This window comes from Schistocerca nitens, chromosome 10, assembly GCF_023898315.1.
Source record: "Schistocerca nitens isolate TAMUIC-IGC-003100 chromosome 10, iqSchNite1.1, whole genome shotgun sequence".
In the NCBI taxonomy this organism is placed as follows: domain Eukaryota; kingdom Metazoa; phylum Arthropoda; class Insecta; order Orthoptera; family Acrididae; genus Schistocerca; species Schistocerca nitens.
The window spans coordinates 86,608,118-86,629,096 of record NC_064623.1 but is presented as its reverse complement, the minus strand read 5'-3'; the positions used below and the strand labels follow the sequence as shown (position 1 = coordinate 86,629,096).

The 20,979-nt window shown below is 41.0% G+C and overlaps 1 protein-coding gene across 1 annotated transcript in view; it reads left to right on the top strand.

Moving 5' to 3' along the window:
• The window catches only part of LOC126210450 (histone acetyltransferase Tip60-like), a 127,107-nt gene that overhangs the window by 72,006 nt on the left and 34,122 nt on the right, over positions 1-20,979 (top strand). Inside the window, exons 5-6 of the mRNA XM_049939682.1 lie at positions 4,096-4,314; positions 18,359-18,442. Of these exons, the coding sequence (XP_049795639.1) occupies positions 4,096-4,314; positions 18,359-18,442 (303 nt within the window). The remainder of the gene's footprint in view (positions 1-4,095; positions 4,315-18,358; positions 18,443-20,979) is intronic.

Below are 20,979 nucleotides of genomic sequence, written 5' to 3'. Positions count from 1 at the left end.
CAAATGCTATGGTTGAAAATATAATATGAATATAAAGGGCATTCAAAAATAAATGAGCCTGAGGCATATTTACAGAAACCAGTACCTGTATGTTAGAAGTATTGACCCTGGCTGTTGAAACACTTGTCCCACTGTGACACAAGGCGGTGAGTGGTCATCTCATTAAATTCTCAGTGGTGCCATGTTAACCAGTTCTGGACGTACAGGGACATCATCTGAGGTGAATCGTTTGCCCCTCAGAGGCTTTTTAAGGGGACAAAAAATGGTGTAATCACAGGGGGAGAGGTCCGGACTGTATGCAGGGTGGCCAAGACCCTATCATTTGAATTTCTGCAGGAGTGCCGAACCTGTGTTGGCCACACAAGGATTTGCATTGTTGTGGTGCAGAATGACCCCAAGGGCGAGATTGCCTGTTCATTTTGATTTGATCGCTTGGCAAAGGTTGGTCAAAGTTTGCAAGTAACACAGGGAATTCGCTGTTGTCCCGTGCTTCAGAAAGTGAATCAAAAGGGGGCCATCTTGGTCAAAGAAGAATGTCAGCATAACGATTCACCTCGGACGATGACGTCCAGCTGTACATGTGGAACTGGTTAACATCCCAGCCTCGGGAATTTTATTAGACAGCCATTCACCACATTGTGTCACAGTGGGAAAGTTTCTCAATAGCCAGGGTCAGTACTTCTAACATACAAGTACTGATTTCTTTAATTATGCCTCTGGCTTGTTTCTTTTTTAACATCCCTTATAGATAAAAAATCTGCACACCCAGAAACACAGGTCAGAGGAGACTTAAGTTTCTGGGTGACTTTTCTGTAACTCAGCGCTCCATAAAACTCGCCAGTCCTGTTCTTTCATCCCTCTTACTTTCCCTTCAGCCCTTTTGCCAGAGAGAGCCACTGGCTCTTGAAGCTCATGCATTTCCGTACCTTGTCTACTTCTTTTCTCCTGCCTCACTTGTTGAGTAGATTTTTTGCCTATGTTGTATTTTCTAACACTGATTATTTTTGTTAATGTAGTCATCATAGAGTTGAGATGTTAAATGGTTAATAGGCTCATATATAAAATGAAAAATGTTGCTAAGATTTCAGATCATTCTTTCTTCAGAACTGACAAGATACAGTGGAACCCCTATTTTAAGTTTTTATGTGGTTTAGACTTAAAAAACATAAAATTGAGGAAAATGTTAAACCCCTCCCCTAAAAAATATGAACAAAAAAACCTATGAAATTAGCATATATGATTAAAAATCACAATCCTCTCCAGTACTTTGTATAAAATCTGTCTAGTGAAGAAAATTAAATGTACAATTCAAGGTTTATACAATAATTTGTAGTATTGAATTTCATCAGTTCTTAAAAGAATCACAGATGCACGAGACCAAGAAAAACTCATCAAAAAACTGAAAATGGTATCTGCATACAAGACAAGGTAATTGAGCTGTTTTCCGAGATGCTATGACCAGAAATTATAAATTCAAAACAAGCGTTTTTGATGGATCATCCTCTGTGCTGACCCAGAAAAAAAAATTAACATGTTGAATTAAACCAAAAACATCACAGCAACTATGTGGTTAAACCATAAGCATAAATGCGGACATCTGCTTAATGACAAACTTTGTCACCATTGCTGTGGTTTAATGCTTTTCTCACGAGCTGCACTTCATATGCTCACCATCATTAATGTGTTATTTTAGGCTTGATGAGAGGAGAGATGTGAAAAAATGAGTTTGCTTACCCAGTTGACGTTACAAGCTTATTATAAGTCGGCTCAGTGAATTTCTGTACACTGTGGTAAATGTAAATTTGAAAAGAAGCTCAGGTGCTACAGTTCCGCTTCGTGCCCTCTATCGCTGCTGCCAATCTTTAAAATGTACAGTGTGTGGTGCAAAGTATTTACATGAGTAGTGTATGTGGTTGTTGCAACTACACTACTGGCCATTAAAATTGCTACACCAAGAAGAAATGCAGATGATAAACGGGTATTCACTGGACAAATATATTATACTAGAACTGACATGTGATTACATTTTCACGCAATTTGGGTGCGCAGATCCTGAGAAATTAGTACCCAGAACAACCACCTCTGGCCATAATAACGGCCTTGATATGCCTGGGCATTGAGTAAAACAGAGCTTGGATGGCGTGTACAGATACAGCTGCCCATGCAGCTTCAACACGATACCACAGTTTATCAAGAGTAGTGACTGGCGTATTGAGACGAGCCAGTTGCTCTGCCACCATTACCAGACGTTTTCAATTGGTGAGAGATCTGGAGAATGTGCTGGCCAGGGCAGCAGTCGAACATTTTCTGTATCCAGAAAGGTGCGTACAGGACCTGCAACATGCAGCCGTGCATTATCCTGCTGAAATGTAGGGTTTCGCAAGGGTCGACCTAAGGGTAGAGCCACGGGTGGTAACACATCTGAAATGTAACGTCCACTGTTCAAAGTGCCGTCAATGCGAGCAAAAGGTGACCGAGACGTGTAACCAATGGCACCCCATACCATCATGCCGGTTGATACGCCAGTATGGCCACAACGAATACACGCTTCCTATGTGCGTTCACCGCGATGTCGCCAAACACAGACGGGACAATCACAATGCTGTATCCAGAACCTGGATTCATCCGAAAAAATGATGTTTTGCCATTTGTGCACCCAGGTTCGTCGTTGAGTACACCATCACAGGCGATCCTGTCTGTGATGCAGCGTCAATGGCCTCAGAGCTGATAGTTCATGCTGCTGCAGATGTCGTCGAACTGTTCGTGCAGATAGTTGTTGTCTTGCAAACATCCCCATCTGTTGACTCAGGGATCTAGACGTGGCTGCACGATCCGTTACAGCCATGCGGATAAGATGCCTGTCATCTCGACTGCTAGTGATACGAGGCCGTTGGGATCCAGCACGGCGTTCCATTTTACCCTCCTGAACCCACTGATTCCATATTCTGCTAACAGTCATTGGATCTCGACCAACGCAAGCAGCAATGTTGCGATACGATAAACTACAATCGCGATAGGCTACAATCCAACCTTTATCAAAGTTGGAAACGTGATGGTACGCATTTCCCATCCTTACACGAGGCATCACAACAATGTTTCACCAGGCAATGCTGGTTAACTGCTGTTTGTGTATGAGAAATCTGTTGGAAGCTTTCCTCATGTCAGCACATTGTAGGTGTCGCCACCTGCGCCAACCTCGTGTGAATGCTCTGAAAAGTAAATATGAGGTCCTCCACAGAGTGCTAATAAAGTGTGTTAAATTTCCGTTACACAGCAAATAACACAAATTGAAATGTTGTAGATTGACCAAATTCCTAGGGATTACAATTACAAACAACATGAATTGGAACCATCACATAGAAACATTATAGGGAAGCTTAACAGAAGACAGGGTTTTGCTGGGAAGAACATAAAAGATGCAACAAATGTATTGAAGATACTGCCTACACTATGCTTGTCTGCCCTCTCCTGGAGTGTTGCTGTAAAAGTATGGGATACTTACCAGACAGGGCTGACAGAGGACACCGAAAAAACTTCAGAGAATGGCAGCTTGGCTTGTATTATCACAAAACAGGAGAGAGATTGTCGCAGGTACTGTAAGCGAGGTGAGATGCCACGCATTGAAACCTAGATATTTTCAGTTGCAGAGAGATATTTTCACAAAAAATTCAATCACTAACTTTCTCCTCTGAATGCCAAAATGTTTCATTTCCTCACACCTACATGAGGAGAAATGACCCTCGTAATAATATAAGGACAATCGGAACTCGCGTAGGACGTATTAGGTTTTCATTTTTCACACACGCTGTTAGAGAGCGACACAGTTTAGTAGTAGTCTGAAAGTTGTTGTATGAACCGCATGCCAAATACTTGAGTGTGTATTCCATAGGGATCGTGCAGACGTGGCTGTCTGTTGGTGGATAGTTCATAATGACATACCTGTTAATAAGGTGTTAATCCTTTACAGGAACACGTTTCCATTTTCCTCATTTCCTTGTACACAAGTCCTACGGTCTCAATTAAGCGTGTGTCGCGGTGCTAGCACTGACTGCGAAGTATGCTGTGCCCGTTAGCAGCTGCTGGCTGTGCCCGCAGGACTCGCAGGACGGGTCCACGCAGCCTGCGCCCGCACCCACGCCGCCACCGACGACGACGGCAGCTGCGGCGGCACCGTCGCAGGCCCCGCCCTGCCCCCGCAGTACCGGCAGCATGGTAGCGCACCATGACGACATTGTCACCCGCATGAAGAACATTGAGATGATCGAGCTGGGGAGGCACCGGATACGGCCCTGGTACTTCTCCCCGTACCCTCAGGTACTGCTCTCTGGCTGTCATATTTATACTAACCGTGTACAGCAGGGGTGTCCAAATCGTGGCCTGTGGGCCACGTGCGACCCAAAGCAATTTTCAGTCTGACCCAAGAAATGAGTATCTGTCACACAGTTGGAGAAAAAATCGCATTAAATTCCATTTGTGTAAATGTATGATAAACTGAATATTTTAACTTTGAAACTCCTCCCACATGATACTCTTCTCTCCTTGGCCCATCCTGTGGTTTTTTGCTCAGCTGTTATTGTTAGTGTGAAGTGCATTATGTGCAGCCTAATTAAGCTAAAGTTTGGACACCCCTGTTACAGAAACTGCTTTTGTAACCTCAAGCATTGTTAACCTTGTGAAATTTAAAATTTTCCCAGTGAACTAGATATTCGAAAAGATTTCAGGCTTGCAGCCGGTCGTCGTTAGCTTCCATCCACGATATTTCGACTGGACAAGTGCCAGCCATCCTCAGGTGAGGATGGCTGGCAGTTGTCCAGTCGAAATATCATGGATGGAAGCTAACGATGACCGGCTGCAAGCCTGAAATCTTTTTGAATATTGTTAACCTTGTTTTCAACTCGCACCATCAGAAGACGGGAGCTTTAACCTTTTTACTGCTACAGACGTTCTCTCTATATTCTGTTCTGACGGCGGCTTTTGTTATGGCAGTTCTCCTCACCAAATTCTGGTGCCCATGCTGAGGGATGGCCTTCCAGCCGATATGAAATACTTATGATGAAAAAATTTGATTTTTGCACGTCTTAGTCTATATCATCCTTTGATAAAGAACTGAATTTCTTTTTGTTACCTGTTATACTCAGTACATTGCTTAAAATTAAATAAAACATTGCATTGCAAGATTTGCAGAGGTAGAACGTGTTGCATAAACTTTATGTATAGTTGAGTTTAGCTCATACATATATATATATATATATATACACAAATTGTATTTATATTACATGTGCCCAGTAATTTGCAACCTCCAAGGTGCTTGGAGTGGCTTGCAAGAGATCAATCTTCGTGCAGGATGTGGGGCACAAAAGGCACTGGAGCATGTGGCTTGTGGTTTGTTCTTGTCCACAATCACAGGACGTATCTTCTGTTATGAACCCCCATCTCTTCAGGTTGTCTCTGGATCGTCCAACTCCTGATCGTAATCTGTTTAAAGATTTCCACACCAGCCAGCTCTCGTTGTGTCCAGGTGATAGTACTTCAGCTTCTGGCGTCTGCAGGTGAGGCGTCGACTTCTTCCATAACTCCAGCCTTGCCTTCTCTGGTGAAATGGTGAGCTTCTCGAATGTTCTCAGGAAGCTCTTTCGTGATCTCAGCCGTTGCTGTGGTGGATTATGTCCGTGCAGTGGATGGGCACTGTCCTGTTCCACTTTCAGTCTCTCCTTGTTGGCAGCCACCGTTCTGCGTATTCATGGTGGCGCTATTCCAGCCAGGCAGTAGAGCTTATCAGTTGGGGCAGGTCTTAAGCAACCTGTGATCAACCTGCAGGTTTCGTTGAGAGCAATGTCTACTTGTCTGGCATGAGATGACCTGTACCAGACTGGAGAAGCATATTCAGCAGTAGAAAAGCACAGTGCCATTGCAGAACAGCGAATAGTTTGTGGATGAGATCCCCACTGTGTCCCTGCTAGTTTGCGAATTAGGTTGTTTCGAGCGGAGATTTTCATTTTGGTGTTCTTGCAGTGAGTTTTGAATGTCAGAGTTTTATCGAGAGTGACTCCAAAGTATTTAGGTGCGTGATGATGCTGGAGTTGGATGCCTGACCATGCAATATGTAGCTCACAATTAGCTTCCCTGTTCCTTAAATGAAAGGCACACACTTGTGTCTTCGAAGGGTTTGATCTGAGTTGGTTCCGATTGTAGTAGCTTGACAGTGTTCTAAGTGCTGTTGTCAGATTTCTTTCCACTCTTTCAAAGCATGAGCTCTACGTAACAAGGGCTAGGTCATCTGCATATAAGAATCTTCTTGTGCCTGGAGTCAATGGCTGGTCGTTGGTATAGATGTTGAAGAGAAGTGGAGCCAAGACGCTTCCCTGAGGTAGACCATCTTTCAGCGCTCTCCAGCGACTGCGTTGTCCTTGAAATTCAACAAAAAACCTGCGGTTTTGGAGGAGGGATTGTGTGTCAGCTGTAATACATTACTGTAGTCAGACTGAATTTAATGTTCCGCTGTGAATTGTGCACTTATATGAAACTTCCTTGGCTGATTAAAAATTGTGTGCTGTACTAAACCACAAACTCTAATCCCTTGCCTTTTGCTGGTGAGTGCTCTACCAACCGAACTACCAAAGCACGTCTCGTGACCCATCCTCACATCCATACTTCTGCCAGTATGTCATCTCCTACCTTCCAAACTTCACAGAAGTTGGTAGAGCACTTGCTCGCAAAAGGTAAAAGTCCCAAGTTTGAGTCTTCGTTCGGCAGACAGTTTAAATCTACCAGGAAAGTTTCAAATCAGCGCATACTGTACTACAGCGTGAAAAATTCATTCTGGAAACATTTCCCGGGCTGTGGCTAAGCACATCTCCATAATATACTTTCTTACAGGAGTGCTAGTCCTGCAAGTTTTGTAGGAGAACTTCTGTGAAGTTTGGAAGGTAGGTGATGAGGTACTGACAGAAGTAAAGCTGTGAGGACGTGTCATGAGTTGTGTTTGGGTAGCTCAGTTGATAGAGCACTTGCCAGGGAAAGGCAAAGGTCCTGAGTTTGAGTCGCACTGCAGCATTAGTTTTAATCTGCGATACTGTCTGAGGGATGTGGATTTAAGTGAGGCTGTACATTTTATTTAAGTGCAATACAATTAACCTACTCATGGGTCCCTCAAATGCTCCAATTTATCGTGAAATAATATTGTGTCCATGTATTGCGCAAAAATGCTAGGCTGAGAACAGCATAGTATTGTTGTGCAGTATGAGCGCCCGGGACGTGTCAGTTAGAATTCTGCCTTCCTAGTGAACATGAACATGTTGGCACTTAGTGATGTAAAACTCGTATGTATTGTGATTTCAGTCACTATGTGCTTTGAAAGAAAAACAGGGGAAGCAGCAGTGGGCGGAAAGTGGCTAGGAAGGCGTCCTATGTTCGACTATACTAACACGCTAAGAGAACTTGCAGCAAAGGCAGATAGCTATCGGAAGATTTTAATGATGAATGAGGAATCTTTCAACGAATTGGTGAACTTCGTTACACCTTACCACACAAAAAAAGATGCTGTACGTGTACTACTCATATTTCATTTTTCACAATGCTGGAAACAATGTATAAAATGGAAAGGAGAAGCAGTCTATAAAATGGAGAAAAGTTAAATACATTATTTTAGAGGATTGGTAGGCATTTCTGCAATAAATAATTCAAGCTTGTGAAATGAAATGAACAAATGAGCGGTTGCAGCATTATCTCCCTGCACTGCAACGCTTTAGTCAAGTGTTTATACCACTTTGATAGTGTGAAACGTTATTGTATTATAGTGCTAAAATATACTTCAAAGTAGCATAAAACAAAATTTTAAGAGTTTTTGAGTAAATAGTCTTCAGTTGGAGAGGGAAAGTGCCCAACAGAAAGTTCTTCATTCTTAAACTCTGCCACATTCCTCATAACACATTTAATATGCTCTTGCAAGGTGTTCAGTGTTAGTGTTACTTTCAACTTTTTCAACATTTTTGATAAAAAAAAAAGGTAGGAATTGTCAGTGCCAAAGGATATAGGGTCTGAGAGTTATCAAGAAGCTATGTTTCTTCAGAAGGAGGCTTTACTGTTGAGTAGCAACCTTCATGTGGGTAGCACTAAATATCCGCAGCTGGACGACTTGTCTTGCTAGTACATTATATACATGAATCTTCCTTGTGAAGTAGTCTGTCTGTTTAGTGTAAACCATATGCAAATCGCTACAGCAGTTCCTGAGATTAGCTTTCAGATACAGACAGAAAAATATGGCATGGACTTTAATTTTGTAATATGTACAGTAACCAAATGTAATTTTTATTACACAGTTCTGTGTTATGAAAATACCATCTGCATTATCCATGTAAGTTGACTTTACACAAAACATACTCTGCAACTCGTTAATTGAATGTAGGATTCTAGTTTTCCAATTGAGACAGACAGTCGTCCTTTTTAAGTTTTTGGGGTTACAGCTAAATCACAACCTTAATTCAAAAACCTGAACTCTAGAATTGAGCTATGAGACGCAGAAAGGGGATATCTGGCACAGTTTAAAATTTAAGCAAAGGAAACTCCAGGATTGAATAACAACAATATTATGAATAGGATAGATTACTACTAACCATGTAGAGGAGGTGGTGAGTTGCCACTTTTAAGCTTTCGGCCTAAAGACCTCGTGAAATACAGAAACACACACACACACACACACACACACACACACACACACACACCAATGTCTCTGGCTGCTGTGTCTACAAACTACCTAGAACAGATAGATGGTTAGACCTAATGGCAACAAATAGACCTGATCTCTTTGGGAATGTCATAACTGACAAAAAGGCAGTGCAACTACTGTAACAGAATCTTATTGAAAGACCTCTCAGAAAACCCTAAGAACTTCTGGGTATATGTAAAGGCTGTCAGTGATACTAAAACAGATGTTCAGACATTCACAAATGACACAAGAATGAAAGTGAAGATGGTAAAACAAAAGCAGAAATGCTGTACTCCATTTTCAAATGTTCCTTTGGACAGTAAAATCTAGGAATACTACACCAGTTCAGTTGTCTCACCACTGCAAAGATGAGAGGGGGTGATGAGAAATAGCTGAAATCTCTAAACTTTGATGAAGTTCCACGGCCCAATGTAATTTATAACAGATTATGTACAGAATATGCTGCTGACTTGGCACCCCTTCTAATCTTATCATCATAGATTCCTGGAACAAAAAACTGCGCCCAGTAGTTGGAAGAAAGCATAGGTCACACCCATCTACAAGAAGGGTAACAACACTAACATCCAACATCTTCAACATCCAGTCGTTGCAAAATGTGAGAACATGCTGAGCTCAAACATAGTGAGGTCTCTCAGACAGAATGATGTCTTCCACGCCACCCAACACTGAGAATGACGGTTCAACCCCATGTCCAGCCATTCTGATTTAGGTTCTCTATGATATCCCTAAATCACTTCAGAGAAGTGCCGAGACAGTTCCTTTGAAAGGGCGCGGCTTACTTCCTTCCCCAGTTCCTTTGAAAGGGCATGACTTACTTCCTTCCCCATCCTTTCCTAATCCAATGGGACCGTTTACCTCGTTGTTTGGTGCCCTTCCCGAATCAACCAACCATGCCAACCAGCATGGATACCAAAAGTATCAATAGTATGAAACCCAATTCACGCTTTTCACTCACTCACTCACACACACACACACACACACACACACACACACACACACACACTTAAAAGTATGCTTCAAGGTAGAATTAGATGCAGTTTTTCATGAGTAAAATATGTGACTGGATTGATGATTTCTTAGTGGAGGGGATGCGCCATGTTATTTTAGATGGAGAGTCATCAACAGACGTACAAGTAACTTAAGCCATTCATCAAGGAAGTGCGATATGGCCATTTGTGTTTATGTTGTATATTATTGACATCACACAATATTAATAAAAATTCCAGATATTTTTCAGCTGATACAACTACCCCTAAGGCAATACTGTCTGAAAAAAGCTGCACAAATATTCAGTCACATCTTGCAAGGAGACAGCCCAGCAATCAAGTTTTTGTATTTTTAATATTATTTTATGGTACATGACGTTATTAAACAAATATATGCTAATTAACATATACCTGATCACCATTTTTTTATGAAAATTTGACATCATCTTGTTTTTAATTGCACATCATGTGCATTGCAAATACAAATTCTTTATTGTTGATATTTTATAAAAAGATTATATAATTTTAAAAAATGTTACAAATGTATTAACCATCTTTCATAAAATATCAATAATTATAAACTTATATTTGCAAAGAAAATTGTAATTTTGTGTGTAATATGGAATTAAAAACAAGATGAAGTGCATTTTTTATAAAAGATTGTGGTTAGGTATATGTTAATTAGCATGTATTTGATGAACTTTATATTTAAATGGTGTAGGTATTGGCGCAGGGAGGAGTCTAGCGCATGTTTCAAACCAACGATTCATTAATTACGTGATTACCATTCTCCATTGTCACTGAATGAGCCATGCAGCCTGGCAGGAAAATTGACTTAATTTCAGCGAATTACAGTTCCTTGGAAACCTTGAAGGTCAATTTTCTCAGGAATTTTTGAGAGTTGCATTGAACTGCTTTGGGAAATTGGTATTTGAGCTCTGAACCTCACGTATGATAAATCTTAAAAAAAATAAAATAATAATAATTATTATTATTATTACAAAATCGAATTGCTAGGTAATCTTCTTGTTAGTAGGATTCCAAAGTGGTGCAGAGATTTGCAACTTAATTAAATGTTCAGAAATGTAAAACAAAAAATAGTAGTATCCTATAACTACAATGGTAGTGAGCCACAGTTGCAATCGGGAAACTCATACAAACACAGGGGTGTAACAATTTCTGAGGATACAAGATGGAATAATTGTTTAGGTTCACTCATAGGTAAAGCAGGCGGCAGATTTTAGTTTATTTGTAGATACTAAGAAAATGCAATGAATTTATAAATGAGACTGCTTACAAAACACTTGTGCAACCGATTCCAGAATATTGCTGAAGTTTATGGGACCCATATCATACAGTATTAGCAGGTACTATTGTCCGCCCCCAGTAGCTGAGTGGTCAGTGCGACAGGATGTCAATCCTAAGGGCCCGGGTTCGATTCCCGGCTGGGTTCAAGATTTTCTCCACTCATGGGACTGGGTGTTGTGTTGTCATCATCATCATCATCATCATCATCATCATCATCATTCAATCTCCATCGACGCGCAAGTCGCCGAAGTGGCTTCAAATCGGAAAACTTGCACCTGGCAAATGGTCTACCTGACGGGAGGCCCTAGTGACCCGACATTTATTTAGCAGGTAATATTGAATGTATATAAATAAACAATACAAATATAGTTGCAGGTTTGTTTGACACTTGGGGGAGAGTCACAGATGTGCAGAAAACTGGAACTGGCGGATACTTGAAGACAGACTGCAACTATCCCATGAAAACCTACTAACCAAGTTTTAAGAATGATCATTAAGTGAACTGTGTATCACATCTCTAGGTACCACGAAGACATGTAATCAGTAGTTCCTTAGGCACTCCAGTCTCCAAAGGAAGAATTTCAAATATGTGGTACGATGGGAAGTACCCTCAGCTGTGCCCTTCACAGTGCTTTGCAGTCTAGATGTAGATGTGATCTCAGCTGAGAGGATTGTGGAAGCAGGTAAGATAACGGAGAGGGTTTAAAGCAAGAGAGTTGCGGGTGGGGTTGGGGAGGGATAGCAAGTATTTGTCTGTATTTGTTTCTCTTCCTCAGGTCACCTGTGTATTGTAGAATAGAGAAGGCTGTAAATGGAAACCTGTCGGTATAGTTTTGCACTGCTTTTTTGCAAGCAAAATGTCTCCTTATGAAATATTATGTGAAGTAGTTTAATTGAAATCTTCTGAGCATCTGTATTACTAAATGACTAATCTGGTGCATTTTTTCTGCATCCAGAGACAACAAAAACTTGATTTTCAGTATTTTGCATAATTATTGACCAAATTCAAAATTTTAAAATACTGCCATAATCTACTTATTAAGAAGTACAATCTTATGTTGCAGGTTTAACCCAGTAAACCAAATATTAGAGATAGAAAATATTTGTGTGTCTCAAGGCAGCAAAACTTACGGTGCACAAATCACCGAGATAATATTCATCCAGTATTTGAGAACGAAAGCACTTCGCAGCTTCCAACAAACTTTACAAATAATTTCAAACCTTTATGAAACTTTTTCTTGCTGACGCCACCACAAAATAATGAAAGGAAAAATTTGATCCCTTGCTACATTTTTACTCTTTGTGCAGTCAGACTTCAGTATCAGGCATGACATTTCAGTATCTTACTTCATTACTACTACTATCTTTATTTGTAACACAATATGCTGACAGTATCTTCATATACCAACCAAATGCAGCAGCAAAATTGTATCATTGTACAACATATAGTGTGGGGCATAAAATGTCATAAATATTGAGATTCTTGAAAGACTGACTTAAAACGGACTACACATTACCCATACTAAATATACCCAGTGTTTGATTATAAGAGTACTAAGTGACTTCCAAGAAACTTGAAACATAATTTCATACCTTTTCCAAACTTTTTCTTGTTTCGTATTTAGCATAAAATATTTAAGTAAAACCAAACAATGGAAAATCCAGGATGGAATGTAACAATATAATGAAAAGGATAGCTGCTACTCACCAGATAGCAGAGATGCTGAGTCGCAGAAACACACAATAAGAAATTTGTCAAAAATAGACAACACGCGCGAGTGTGTGCGTGAAAACACACAAACACACACACACACACACACACACACACACACACGACCACAGTCTCTGGCAGATGGAGCCAGACTGCAAGCAGCAGCACATTATGGGAGAGGCACTTGGGGTGGGGGTAAGGAGGAGGCCGGGGTGGGAAGGGAGAAGGATAGTAGGGTAGTGGCGGGGTATGGTGAAGTGCTGCTGGGAGCATGCAGGAAAGAGTTGGAGAGTAGGGCAGCTAGGTGCAGTTGGGAGGTCAGACGGAGGGGCAAGGAGGGGGGTAGCAGAAAAGGAGAGAAGCAAAAAGATTGGGTATGTTGGTGGCGTGCAGGATTTTGTAGTGCTGGAATGGGACTAGGGAAGGGGCTAGATGGATAAGGACAAAGACTAACAAAGGTGGAGGCTAAGAGGGTTACAGGAACTTAAAATATATCCTACCCAGTTGCCTCTCCTACCATACGCTGCTGCTTGCAGTCTGGCTCCAGCAGAGACTATGGTTTTGTGTGTGTGTGTGTGTGTGTGTGTGTGTGCGTGGGGGGGGGGGGGGCTATTTTTGACAAAGGCCTTGTTGGCTGAAAGCTAACTTTATGGCAGTCTCTTTGTTGTGCCTTTCTGCAACTCAGCATCTCCACTATTTGGTGAGTAGCAACTATCCTTTTCATTGAATTGTAATATTTAAGTAGAGTAATCTGGCATTTGAAGCAGTTTTATACATGGCAGTTTTTTTAAGAATTGGGTGTGAGGTGTTTACTAGTATAGAACTAAATGGGGAGATGACTTTAGAAGTGGAAGTAACATTGAGACATGTCATGCAAAATCATCAGATGCAAAAGTAACTTCAGGAGTAACCCAGAGGGCTACTACTGTTCACAAAATGTAGAAATGATGTGGTGAATGATAATGGAAATTCTATAGCGAAGCTTATAGATGATGGTGTTGTGTATAGGAAAGTTGCATTGCCAGACAACTACACTGAAATACAGAAAGGCCTGCAAGGTCTAACAGTTCAATCTCGCCATGGATAAATGTGCTGCAGTACATAAATAGGTGGAAAGAATCGTTCTTTTTCAATTACTTGATGGGCAGTCAATCATTGAAACAGTAACAACTGTAAAATATCTAGGAGTGTTCATCTTGAGCGATCTGTGAGAAAAACCACATGAAATTAATTGTTAGAAAAGCAGTCGCCAAGCTGAAATTTGTTGTAATAGCACTAAGGAAACGAGATTTGTCTATGAAAGATGAGACACACATTTGTCACTGCTTTTCTCATCAAACCACAGTGGCATGCACTACAAGAGATGTGTTGCGCATCGTGAAGAGGGCTACTGTTACAAATCTGAGAGTTTACAAAGAGTTGAGCAACATATTACTTCCTATCAAATTCATCAGTGAAATAATTCCACTACAAAAATTGGAGAAATCACACTTTATGTGAAGCCTCACTGACAATCGTTCTCACAAGTATTATTTGTGAGCAGAACAGAGATGGGAGGAAATAGATCAGTAGATTGATAAGTTAAAAGTGTGCATCAAGACTATGATCATATCTTAATCAAATTACAGCATGTACACGAGGGTGGTTTGATGAGTCTGGTAAAAAAACAAAACAAAAAATGTTTCATAAACAACTCACCTAACGTCTCGATGTAGTCTCCTTTGAGGAAATACATTTACCCCAGTAATCATCCAGCTGTTTTGTCCCATCGAAAAATAGGTTCTGTCAAACTGCAAAATCCTCATTGACTTCAGCTATCACTTCCTCATTTGATGAAAATTTCTTCCCGACAAGCCAAAGTTTCAAGTTAAGAACAGGAAAATGTCACTTGGTGCTAACTCTGCTGAATAGGGTGGATGAGGAACCAATTCAAAGCCTAGTTCATACACTCTTGCCACTGCTATCACTGATGTGTGGGATAGTGCATTATCTTGGTGGAAGAGGAATTTTTTGTGTGCCAACTTCGATCTTCTTTCAGCCAATGCAAGTTTCAAATTATTCAACAATGAAGCATAATAATGTCCAGTTATGGTTCTGTCTTTCTCCTAGTAATCTATGAGGATTATTCCTTGAGAATCCAAAAAAAGTGGACATCACCTTACCAACTGACAAAATAATCTTTGCCTACTTGGATGCACTCTTTTTGACTACACTGATTGCTATTAAATACCATTGGACATTGTGTTGAAATGTTGTGCCAGATGCACCATTGGTTGACTGTGAGCAATAATGGCACCCACCTTGCGTGAGCTTGCTTCTTCATAGCCTATTTTCCATGCAGAATATTATGTACTCGTTCAGTTGAGATGCATACTGTGTCTTGGTTGACTGTGAGCAATAATGGCACCCACCTTGCGTGAGCTTGCTTCTTCATAGCCTATTTTCCATGCAGAATATTATGTACTCGTTCAGTTGAGATGCATACTGTGTCAGCAGTCTCAAAAATTTTTATTCATCAGTCTTGCATTATCATGCCATGCATTTTGTCAATGGTTTCCTTCATGATAACCTCAATTGAATTGTCAGGGCAGAGTTCATATTTGGTGTTTGTCCGAGCATGTTTAAATTCATTAATCCAAAAGCAAATGCAATCCAAAGGGACCATGATGGTGCAGACTATGCATGAACTTATCCAATTCTTTTTTAATTTGTGTGGCAGTCCAACAGTTCAGATGAAATTGTTTAGTAACAGCACAAAACTTGGTTTTCTCCTTTTTCAATCGCAGTTGACTCACTGACCAATTCAGGCGGCTGTCAACAATGAACTGTTTGTTGTATGTTGTTGAAATTATTATCCTTTGAATAATCGAGCTCACCAACCGTGGAGAGACAGCAAAAATGTTCCATTCTTTCATGGAAATTTTCCAGGGTAATTATAAACCCCATGATACATTTCAAAAAATCACAGATGTATGACCCGTAACAAATGGTACAGTATATGAATGACAAACTCCTAATGCTTCCCCCTCCCCAATAATGTTTATAAATGTTGTTTGTTAAACCTTCACAACATGGCCCACATATAGTCGGTAGTCCAGTTCTGCTCATACCCGGCCCAGGATATCAGGAATGATGCTAAGAGCAGCTGCTGCAATGCCTTGTCACAAGTTTTTGAGATTCTGTCATTTAGATTAGACTGATTTATCGTGTAACTGAAATTTAATGGATTCCTTTTAGCACTTGTGTGGATGACTCCCACTTTCATCATTTAGGGTCCGTTGCCAATTTTTGCACATTTCAGATATCTTTTCTAAATTGTTTTGTAATTTGTTTTGATCTTCTGATGAGTGTACTAGACAATAAACGACAGCATCATCTGCAAAAAACTTAAGATGGCTGCTCAGATTGTCTCTTAATCATTATATAGATAAGGAACAGCAGAGGGCCTATAATGCTACCTTGGGGAACACCAGGAATCACTTCTGTTTTACACAATGACTTACCATCAGTTACTGTGAACTGACAGGAAATCACAAATCCAGTCGCAGAAATGAGACCATATTCCATAACAACGCAATTTCACGACAAGCCGCTTGTGTGGTACAGTGTCAAAAGCCTTCTGGAAACCTAGAAATACTGTATAAATTTGAAATCCCTTGTCAGTAGCACTCAACACTTCTGTGTATGTAAAGAGCTAGTTGTGTTTCACAGGAATAACATTTTCTAAATCTGTGTTGTCTGTGCGTCAATAGACTGTTCTCTTTGAGATAATTCAAAATGTTCGAACGCAATATATGTTCCAAAATCCTGCTGCATATCGCCATTAATGATATGGGCCTGTAATTTTGTGGATTACTTCTAATATCTTTGTTGAGTATTGGTGTGACCTGTGCAGATTTCCAGTCTTTGGATACGGATCTTTCGTCGATCAAGCGGTTGTATATGATTACTAAGTATGCTATTGTATCCGCATACTCTGGAAGGAACCTAATTGGTGAACAGCCGGGACCAGAAGACTTGCTTTTATTAAGTGGTTTAAGTTGCTTCACTACTCCGAGCATATCTACTTCTACATTACTCATATTGATTCAAATTCTTCGTCTTCTTTGATGAATGAATTTCGAAAGGCTATGTTTAGTGACACTGCTTTTGCAACACTGTTGTCAGTAGTATTTACATTGCTATCGCACAGAGATGGCGTTGACTGTGTCTTGTCGCTAGCATACTGTACATACATCCAGAATCTCTTTGGATGTTCTGCCAAGTCTCGAGATACAGTTTCGTTGTGGAAACCATTGTACAAAGGATTTTCCACACAGCTGGTTGAGCAATGATCAACTCTGCACTAGTTCGATAAGTAGTCTTCTAAGGGACTTTGCAACATCACATCCCTCACACGGTCCACTGCATGTTTTGATGCTCCCATTCAGCCCGAACATTTAGTGTCGCACAGGCAATTGTTGTCCTCAGATTTCTTGTACTGCATATCTCTGTTGTTGTAAACGTGTAGTGTCTTCTGAAACTTTCAACCGGGCGCTCTTTTCACACACATTACCAATTGCCGACGGGCGAGTTCTAGCTCATCATACGCTTTTCCTGCATTGTTTTCTGTCTTTTTTCATCAACTACAGTCGGTGGCATCCCTCTCCGCCGTTTTCCAAACTAATTTACTGGCACCGTGTTAAAAGAAAAAACTTCGAGAGTTTCTCATTCCTGTACTGCATCATCTGTTATGCTATGTTTAGCCATTTACCTATACTGGTGTTTTAAAATGTTTAATTTGCTTTATAATTACCCTATGTATAAAACACCGTCTTACCATCAGCTGTTATAGAACTATTAAGGTTGTATTGCTGTGTATGTTGTCTTGAGTGTTGTATATTACCACATTTTTTACTTGATGGTTGCAGTTTTCTTTTAAAATTTTGTGAGTCAGAATTAGTTAGTGCAAATGAAAAACAAATATGAAAAGAATGTGTATTTAAAAAACAAGAATACTTAATGGAAGTGCTATAAAGTAATACTGGATTTTTACTTTGTTAGCTATAATGAATACTACAGTCGCAAAACAGCCTTTACCAGACACACACATTAACACAAAAATTACGGTTAAGTGTTCAATGTGCATGCTGAAGTGCACATTACAGATACATTTAGCAGAGTGATGCTTTTGGCTGGCACATCAGGATACATTTTCTGTTGCAACTACATACCACCTCACCATCCACTTTGTTTTGTACACAGTTCCCTAATGAGAGAAAAATCAATATTTTATTATTTAAGTATTACACTGCTTTCATATATTGAAAAATTGTTGCTCAGCAACAGAGTTACAATTTGGAGCTTATTTTCTTTTTAGAATTTAACATTTTACATATCTTGTCTGAAAATTTTGAAAGATGTCATGTTATATTTGGGAGATAAAATCTCAAAACTTTTAGAATATCTTTATTTTATTTGTTTGACTGTGATGCAACATAAACTCATTAGCTATTGAATTACATGAATGTGTGAGATTTTGTGTGCATCCACTGTGTTGTGTGGGTGGTTGGCAGACAGGGATCTACATTTTTGTGTGTCTTTATGATTGTAGTTATATTATAACAAATTGTTATCTGTCTCTTTCAGGAAATGGTTAACCTGCCTTGCATATACATATGCGAATTCTGCCTAAAATATAGAAAAAGTAGGAAATGTCTTAGGAGGCACTTGGTAAGTTTCAAACCACCGTTTTGTCATTTATGTAGTTTTGATAAATATCTCAGTGATATTGGTTATGTTGCTGTGCCACTATTGTACTGAAACTCCCTCCCACCATTATTCACAATCTAGAACATAAGCAGGCCCAAAATACAGTCATGAGCTGTCCTCCAAGAGCGTTAGTCCCAAAGAAGCATCAGGCCTTTCCATAGGCCCTACCTTTTGCTCCACTCCCGAATTCGATCTTGCTTGACTTATTAAAGATCTCTCCTCTCCCAGTCTCTACATTGGAGACACTTCTTTGCCACCATCCCTACCAATTGTGCTCAACCCAAAATTAATACTGAACACTGCCTGACTCAGTTCACTCATCCATCCAACCGTGATCCACCCACACTGCGCCCCAAATCACCCCTTGTTAACCTTCCAGAATTTCTTAACCTCAAACCTTGCTTCACAATCATTTCCCAAACCCCTCAACATGGAAACCAACCTTGCATCAGCAGAAAGAATCGCAATCCACCACCTAAAAACTGATCCCAACCTTATAATCCTACCTACTGACAAAGGCTCTGCCACAATGGTTTGGAACTGCAGTGATTACCTGGCAGAGAGAGTCTGCCGGCTGTTACATCCATCTGCATAAAAACCCTGCCACAGTGACTCCATTCCAGAAATCCAACAGGATGCTCCTCATGTCATTACTCCCTCTATACTGTAGTCCCCAATGCCTATGGACTTGACTCTATTGAACACTACCTTTCCAAATGCCTGACTGACTACAGATTTACAAAGTCCTTCCTGGTCACCATGATCAGCTATATCCTCACCCACAATTTCTTTTCCTTTGAAGGCATAACTAAACAGATCCGTGGTACATCGGTGGGCACAAGCATGGTACCATCCTATGCCTCCCTGTTCATGGCCCTTCTACTGGAATTCTTACTAACCACACAGAATCCCATACCCTCCACCTGGCTCAGATTCATTAATGAGATCTTTGTGATTTGTTCCGAGCGTGAGGACACCCTGTACGCATTCCTCCAGAACCTCAACATCATCTCTGTTCAATTTACCTGGTCCTCCTCATACCAACGAGCCACCTTCCTAGATGTTGACCTCCATCTCAAAGATGGCTACTTCAGTACCTCCGGCAAATATCATACTTAACAACAACCAGCAATACCTCCACTTCAACAGCTGCACCCATTCCATTCCATTCCATTCCCAGGAAGTCCCTTCCATACAGCCAAGCCACCTGTAGTTATAGCATCTGTAGGGATGGGCAGTCCCTCTCCAAATACACCACCTGTTTGGTTAAGTATTTCATAGATTGAAATTATCCTCTCAACCTTGTACAGGAATATATCTCCTATGCCTTGTCTCTCCAGTCACCTACCACCTCCAACATTCTCACTGTCTGTCTACAAGGAAGCTCACTCCCCTTGTAACCCAGTACCACCCAGGACAGGAGCAACTGAATCATATTCTCCACCAGGGTTTCAACCACCTTATATTGTGCCCTTACATAAGGAATATCCCACACACTATCCTCCCCATCCCTTCCAATTGGTATTCCACCCACCAAACCTATGCAATATCCTTGTCCATCCCTGCTCCACCTTTACTCCACACCTGCTCCCAATGCATTGCCTCATAGCTCATATCACTGTGGGAGACCTAGAGGCAAGACCTGTCCCATAAATCCTTCCACCATCACCTGCTCCAATCTGGTCACAGGCATCTCCTATCCCATCAAAGGCAGGAATAGTTGTGAAAGCAGACATGTGATCTGCAAACTAAGCTGCAATCACTGTAATGCTTTCTGCATGGACATGACAACTAACATACTGTCCACACGAATATGCACTGACAAACTGTGGCCAAGAGACAGCTGACCACCTGATTGCTAAACATGCTGCCCAACACATTGTTCATCATTTCAGTGACTGCTTCACAGCCAGCACCATCAGGATCCTTCCTACCAACACCAGATTTTCTGAATTGTGCAGGTGGGAACTCTCCCTGCAGTATATTCTGTGTTCCTGTTTACACCCATGGCCCCAATCGTCAATAGTCCTTGTCCTCTGCCCACCTGTCCATTCCCAGCTCACACTCGAGCACTACACAGTCTTCTGATCCATCAATGCATCCACTAGTCTTTTTCCCCTCCTCCAGTTCTCTCCTCTTCTGGTTCCCTCTCACCCCCAAACATCCCAACTGCTCCCAGCAGCCCTACCCTGTCCCCACCACATCCTTGCACACTATCAGAAGCAGCTCTTCACTTTCACCAACCCCTACCCTGCTATTCCTGCCCAACACCACTTCCCTATCCTCAGTACCCATGCCAGATTGCTACTCCCATAAGTGCGGCCATAGTGACCAGAGACTGTGTGTGTGTGCACGTGCGTGTGTGTGTTTTACACACTGACCCTAAAAACTTACCACTATCCAAACATTTGCCTATTAAAGAACATGCTGTAATTAATCAGGGCAACAATTGAGCCGACCAAGGAAGTGGTGCTCTTGTCACAGACCCCTAGTACTCT